Raw genomic sequence first — 7,500 nt, 5'->3', positions numbered from 1 at the left:
CAACCGCGTGTGAGCGGTGCGGGCCGCCATCTTGGACGTCACTTTGGGACCAGGCCCCTGACTCCCCCACTGCCTCGCGCGAGTGCAACAGCGACCCACCGACCTCAACGATGGCCTCCATCATCCTGGACCAATCCAGGCCTCACCAACTGGCCAGGTCCACGATGGACATCAAGGTAAACGGTCACGCAACAAACTGCCTATTTGACTGTGGGAGCATGGAGAGCTTTATCCACCCTGACACGGTGCGACGCTACTCCCTATCAGTCATGCCCACGCGCCACCGGGTCTCTATGGCCTCCAAGTCCCATACGGCAGACGTTGGCGGCTACTGTGTAGCGACCCTGACAGTAATGGGCACAGAGTACAAAGACTTTAAACTCCTTGTCTTGCCACAGCTCTGCACTGCTGTGCTACTGGGACTGGATTTCCAGTGCCACCTAGAGAGTGTCACGATGATGTACGGCGGGCCCCTGCCCCCACTTACAGTCTGCAGCCGGCAAAATTTAAAACAACCGCCGCGCACAATATGCAGCCTATCCACCCTGAAAGTCAGCCTCCCCCCGTTGTTGGCTAATCTCGCCCACGACTGCAAGCCCATCGCAACAAAAAGCAGGCGGTACAGTGCCGGGGATAGAAGCTTCATTAAAATAGAAGTAGAGAGACTCCTGCGGGAGGGGATTATCGAGGGCAGCACCAGCCCATGGCGAGCCCAAGTAGTGGTCGTGAAGACCGGCGAGAAACAGCGCCTGGTCATTGACTACAGTCAAACAATCAATAGGTATACCCAATTAGACGCATACCCCCTTCCCCGCATATCTGATATGGTCAATCAGATTGCACAGTACCGGGTATTCTCTACCATTGACCTGAAGTCGGCATACCACCAACTCCCTATCAGGCCTGAAGACCACCAGTATACTGCCTTCGAGGCAAACGGCCGTCTCTACCACTTCCTCAGAGTCCCCTTCGGCGTCACCAACGGGGTCTCAGTCTTCCAAAGGGAGATGGACCGGATGGTTGACCAGAACGCGCTGCAGGCCACTTTTCCCTACCTGGACAATGTCACCATCTGCGGCCATGACCAGCAGGGCCATGACGCCAATCTAGAAAAATTCCTCCGAACAGCCCAGCGCTTAAATTTGACATACAACGAAGAAAAGTGTATGTTTCGCACCACCCGCCTCGCTATCCTTGGCTGTGTAGTGGAAAGCGGAGTCATCGGCCCCGACCCCGACCGAATGCGCCCCCTTCTGGAACTACCCCTGCCTCACTGCCTCAAAGCCCTGAAGAGATGTCTGGGGTTTTTCTCTTATTACGCCCAATGGGTGCCCAATTACGCGGACAAAGCCCGGCCCCTTATCAAGTCAACCTCCTTCCCCCTGGCGGCAGAGGCCCGTGCAGCCTTCACCCGCATAAAAGAGGACATTGCAAAGGCTACAATGCACGCCGTGGACGAGTCCATCCCTTTCCAAGTGGAGAGCGATGCGTCTGACTTCGCCCTGGCCGCAACCCTTAACCAGGCGGGGAGACCCGTGGCCTTCTTTTCACGAACCCTCCAGGGCCCCGAAATTAGATACTCCTCAGTCGAAAAGGAGGCCCAGGCTATAGTGGAGGCTGTACGGCATTGGAGGCATTACCTGGCTGGTAAACGCTTCACCCTGCTCACTGACCAATGATCAGTAGCATTTATGTTCAATAACAAGCAGAGGGGCAAAATCAAAAACGACAAGATATTGCGGTGGAGGATCGAATTATCCACCTACAATTATGATATCTTATACCGGCCCGGGAAACTTAATGAGCCCCCGGACGCCCTATCCCGTGCAACATGTGCCAACGCACAGGTCGATAGGCTACGGGCCCTCCACAACGATCTCTGCCACCCGGGGGTCACCAGGTTTTTCCACTTCATTAAGGCCCGCAACCTGCCTTACTCCATCGAGGAGGTCAGGACCATGACCAGGAACTGCCAAGTCTGTGCCGAATGCAAACCGCACTTTTATAGGCCAGACAGGGCGCACCTGATAAAAGCCACCCGCCCCTTCGAGCGCCTAAGCGTAGATTTTAAAGGGCCCCTCCCCTCCTCTGACCACAACACGTACTTCCTCAACATCACTGACGAGGACTCCCGTTTCCCGTTCGCTATCCCCTGCCCAGACATGACCAGCGCCACAGTCATCAAATGTCTCAATGACCTCTTCGCCATATTCGGTTTTCCCAGCTACATCCATAGTGACAGGGGCTCGTCGTTCATGAGCGACGAGCTGCGCCAGTACCTGCTCGAAAAAGGGATAGCCACGAGCAGGACCACCAGCTACAACCCCCGGGGTAACGGACAAGTAGAAAGGGAGAACGCGACAGTGTGGAAAACCGCCATGCTAGCCTTAAAGTCCAGAGGCCTCCCAACCTCCCGCTGGCAAGAAGTCCTCCCCGATGCCGTCCTCCCCGATGCGCTTCACTCCATACGGTCACTACTCTGTACCGCCACGAACGCCACCCCTCACGAGAAAATGTTCGTCTTCCCTAGGAAATCCACCTCGGGGACATCGCTACCGCCATGGCTGACGTCTCCAGGGCCCGTCTTGCTCAGGAAGCACGTGAGGAGCCAAAAAACAGACCCCCTGGTCGAAAGGGTCCACCTACTCCACGCCAACCTACAGTATGCATACGTGGCGTATCCTGACGGGCGGGAGGACACGGTCTCCATACGAGACCTTGCAACCTCAGGTGCCACCGAAAACGCCATTACCCATTACCATTACCCACTACCATTACCCACGACACACCCCTAGAAGGGAATCCACATCTAACCCAAGTAGACGGCACGCCAGGGCCCTGTGACCCACCCTTATACACCCACCGACCCCGCACCCACGAAGATGACATGCCGGTGCTCCGGCCCACGTGGGAAACGGCCGCGGGAAAAGAACCGCCGCAGCCGGCACCACGACGATCACTACGGCAGACAAGACCCCCGGAGAGACTTGCCTATACGAACTTCTGAGACACTTCACCCCGCCGGACTCATTTTAAACAAGGGGTGAATGTGGTAAACCGCCAATCTGCCTGTACAGAACATGTCTGGGCATGCCTCAGCTGGCTCCGCCCCTGGCTCCACCCCTAAGCCCAGGTATAAAGGTGATTGACCTCCAGTCCCCCTGGCTTTAAGGATCGGTCTACCAGCAGAGGCATGCTCGTATTCTTTTGCGAATAAAAGCCTACTTGTTTTAAGTTTAACTCTTAGTCTTCTGGAGTTATTGATGGCGTATCAGGGTTAGGGTTAGGTTAAGGGTTAGGTTTAGGGTTAGGGTTAGGGTTAGGGCTAGGCTTATGGTTAGGGCTAGTGTTAGGGCTAGGGCGAGGGCTAGGGCTAGGGCTAGGGCTAGGGCTAGGGCTAGGGCTAGGGTTAGGGTTAGGGCTAGTGTTAGGGTTAGGGTTAGGGTTAGGGGTTAGGGTTAGGTGTTAGGGTTAGGGTTAGTGGTTAGGGTTAGTGTATTAGGGTTAGGGTTAGGGTATTAAGATTAGGGTTAGGGTTAGGGTATTTAGGGTTAGGTTTAGGGTTAGGGTTATGGCTAACGTTAGGGGTTAGTGTTAGGGTTACGGCTAGGGTTAGGGTTTAGAGTTAGGGTTTAGAGTTTAGGGTTAGGGTTAGGCTTTAGGGTTAGGGTTAGGGTTAGGTTTTAGGGTTAGGGTTTAGGGTTAGGTTTAGGGTTTAGGGTTAGGGTTAGGGTTTAGGGTTAGGGTTAGTGTTAGGGTTTAGGGTTAAGGGTTAGGGTTAGGGTTAGGGTTTGTGGTAAACCACTAATCTGCCTGTACAGAACATGTCTGGGCATGCCTCAGCTGGCTCCGCCCCTGGCTCCACCCCTAAGCTCAGGTATAAAGGTGATTGACCTCCAGTCCCCCTGGCTTTAAGGATCGGTCTACCAGCAGAGGCATGCTCGCATTCTTTTGTTAATAAAGGCCTACTTGTTATAAGTTTAACTCTTAGTCTTCTGGAGTTATTGATGGCGCATCAATTTTATTAACAAAAGGTTTTGAAATGGAGCAAATCCTGGAACCGGAACGCCTGGAACTGGACCCTCAAACGGCGGATGCATCAAATAACTTCGAGCACTGGCTGAGCTGCTTCGAAGCATTCCTGCAGGCCTCCAGCACTACCGTCAGGACCGAAGCCGACAAAGTGCTAGTACTGAACTCACAGGTGAGCCACCAAGTATATTCGATTATCCGAGACGCTGTATCCTACACGGCCGCTATCACGATACTAAAAGAACAATGTACTAAGCCAGTCAACGAGGTCTACGCTAGACACCTCCTGGCTACCCGCAAACAGCGACCCGGGGAATCGGGTGACGAATACCTACAGGCAATGAGAGTCCTCGGCCGGGACTGCAAGTGCAAATCGGTGACGGCCGCGGAAAATACTGATGACCTAATCAGAGACGCCTATGTCGCCGGCATCAGGTCCAGCTACACACGACAGAGACTGCTAGAGCAAAGTGGGCTCAACCTGCAGAAGGCTGTGGCCCTTGCTAACTCGCTGGACGTGGCCCTCCGAAACATGGATGCCTACCCCCCCCGACCATACGGCCCTCCCCGCCCCGTGGATGTCGCGGGGGCCGCCATCTTGGGACACGGTAAGGCCACAGGCCTGCGCAATGCCACCACTGCCACGGCCCACCTGCAGCCCAACTAAAGCTGCGATGTCCAGAGGCCCAAAGTGCTATTTCTGTGGCCAGGCCAAGCACCCCAGACAACACTGCCCAGCGAAGGCCGCGATCTGCTCCAAATGCGGAAAGAAGGGGCACTATGCCAAAGTGTGCAGGGCGAAACCGACCAACTCCAGCAGCGCCGCGTGTGAGCCGTTCAGGTCGCCATCTTGGACACCACCAGCCGCGTGTGAGCCGTGCGGGCCGCCATCTTGGACATCACCAGCCGCGTGTGAGTGGTGCGGGCCGCCATCTTGGACGTCACTTTGGGACCAAGCCCCTGACTCCCCCACTGCCTCACGTGAGTACAACAGTGACCCACCAACCTCAACGATGGCCTCCATCATCCTGGACCAATCCAGGCCTCACCAACTGGCCAGGTCCACAATGGACATCAAGGTAAACGGTCACGCAAGAAACTGCCTATTTGACTTCGGGAGCATGGAGAGCTTTATCCACCCCGACACGGTGCGACGCTACTCCCTATCAGTCATGCCCACGCGCCACCGGGTCTCTATGGCCTCCAAGTCCCATACGGCAGACGTCGGCGGCTACTGTGTAGCGACCCTGACAGTAATGGGCACAGAGTACAAAGACTTTAAAGTCCTTGTCTTGCCACAGCTCTGCGCTGCTGTGCTACTGGGACTGGATTTCCAGTGCCACCTAGAGAGTGTCATGATGGCGTATGGCGGGCCCCTGCCCCCACTTACAGTCTGCAGCCGGCAAAATTTAAAACAACCGCCGCGCACAATATGCAGCCTATCCACCCTGAAAGTCAGCCCCCCCCCGTTGTTTGCTAATCTCGCCCACGACTGCAAGCCCATCGCAACAAAAAGCAGGCGGTACAGTGCCGGGGATAGAAGCTTCATTAAAATAGAAGCAGAGAGACTCCTGCGGGAGGGGATTATCGAGGGCAGCACCAGCCCATGGCGAGCCCAAGTAGTGGTCGTGAAGACCGGCGAGAAACAGCGCCTGGTCATTGACTACAGTCAAACAATCAATAGGTATACCCAATTAGACGCATACCCCCTTCCCCGCATATCTGATATGGTCAATCAGATTGCACAGTACCGGGTATTCTCTACCATTGACCTGAAGTCGGCATACCACCAACTCCCTATCAGGCCTGAAGACCGCCAGTATATTGCCTTCGAGGCAAACGGCCGCCTCTACCACTTCCTCAGAGTCCCCTTCGGCGTCACCAACGGGGTCTCAGTCTTCCAAAGGGAGATGGACCGGATGGTTGACCAGAACGCGCTGCAGGCCACTTTTCCCTACCTGGACAATGTCACCATCTGCGGCCATGACCAGCAGGGCCATGACGCCAATCTAGAAAAATTCCTCCGAACAGCCCAGCGCTTAAATTTGACATACAACAAAGAAAAGTGTATGTTTCGCACCACCTGCCTCGCTATCCTTGGCTGTGTAGTGGAAAACGGAGTCATCGGCCCCGACCCCGACCGAATGCGCCCCCTTCTGGAACTAACCCTGCCTCACTGCCTCAAAGCCCTGAAGAGATGTCTGGGGTTTTTCTCTTATTACGCCCAATGGGTGCCCAATTACGCGGACAAAGCCCGGCCCCTTATCAAGTCAACCTCCTTCCCCCTGGTGGCAGAGGCCCGTGCAGCCTTCACCCGCATAGAAGAGGACATTGCAAAGGCTACAATGCACGCCGTGGACGAGTCCATCCCTTTCCAAGTGGAGAGCGATGCGTCTGACTTCGCCCTGGCCGCAACCCTTAACCAGGCGGGGAGACCCGTGGCCTTCTTTTCACGAACCCTCCAGGGCCCCGAAATTAGACACTCCTCAGTCGAAAAGGAGGCCCAGGCTATAGTGGAGGCTGTACGGCATTGGAGGTATTACCTGGCTGGTAAACGCTTCACCCTGCTCACTGATCAATGATCAGTAGCATTTATGTTCAATAACAAGCAGAGGGGCAAAATCAAAAACGACAAGATATTGCGGTGGAGGATCGAATTATCCACCTACAATTATGATATCTTATACCGGCCTGGGAAACTTAATGAGCCCCCAGATGCCCTATCCCATGGAACATGTGCCAACGCACAGGTCGATAGGCTACGGGCCCTCCACAACGATCTCTGCCACCCGGGGGTCACCAGGTTTTTCCACTTCATTAAGGCCCGCAACCTGCCTTACTCCATCGAGGAGGTCAGGACCATGACCAGGAACTGCCAAGTCTGTGCCGAATGCAAACCGCACTTTTATAGGCCAGACAAGGCGCACCTGATAAAAGCCACCCGCCCCTTCGAGCGCCTAAGCGTAGATTTTAAAGGGCCCCTCCCCTCCTCTGACCGCAACACGTACTTCCTCAACATCATTGACAAGTACTCCCGTTTCCCGTTCGCTATCCCCTGCCCAGACATGACCAGCGCCACAGTCATCAAATGTCTCAATGACCTCTTCGCCATATTCAGTTTTCCCAGCTACATCCACAGTGACAGGGGCTCGTCGTTCATGAGCGACGAGCTGCGCCAGTACCTGCTCGAAAAAGGGATAGCCACGAGCAGGACCACCAGCTACAACCCCCGGGGTAACGGACAAGTAGAAAGGGAGAACGGGACAGTGTGGAAAACTGCCATGCTAGCCTTAAAGTCCAGAGGCCTCCCAACCTCCCGCTGGCAAGAAGTCCTCCCCGATGCGGTCCTCCCCGATGCGCTTCACTCCATACGGTCACTACTCTGTACCGCCACGAACGCCACCCCTCACGAGAAAATGTTCGTCTTCCCTAGGAAATCCACCTCGGGGACATCGCTACCGCCATGGC

The 7,500-nt window shown here is 55.2% G+C and overlaps 1 protein-coding gene across 1 annotated transcript in view; it reads left to right on the top strand.

Moving 5' to 3' along the window:
- Positions 1-4,356, top strand: part of LOC147100933 (uncharacterized) — a 5,248-nt gene extending 892 nt beyond the window's left edge. The window contains exons 1-3 of the mRNA XM_085966003.1: positions 1-176; positions 2,531-2,600; positions 4,337-4,356. The exon at positions 1-176 is cut by the window's left edge and continues 892 nt beyond it. Coding sequence (XP_085822129.1) covers positions 1-176; positions 2,531-2,600; positions 4,337-4,356 — 266 coding nt within the window. The remainder of the gene's footprint in view (positions 177-2,530; positions 2,601-4,336) is intronic.
- The last annotated feature ends 3,144 nt before the right edge of the window (positions 4,357-7,500 follow it).

This window comes from Somniosus microcephalus, chromosome 24 (genome assembly GCF_052327205.1).
Source record: "Somniosus microcephalus isolate GS21.2 chromosome 24, FLI_Smic_1.0, whole genome shotgun sequence".
Classification (NCBI taxonomy): domain Eukaryota; kingdom Metazoa; phylum Chordata; class Chondrichthyes; order Squaliformes; family Somniosidae; genus Somniosus; species Somniosus microcephalus.
Note: the sequence above shows the minus strand (reverse complement) of the source record. Positions and strands in the feature narration are given on the sequence as shown.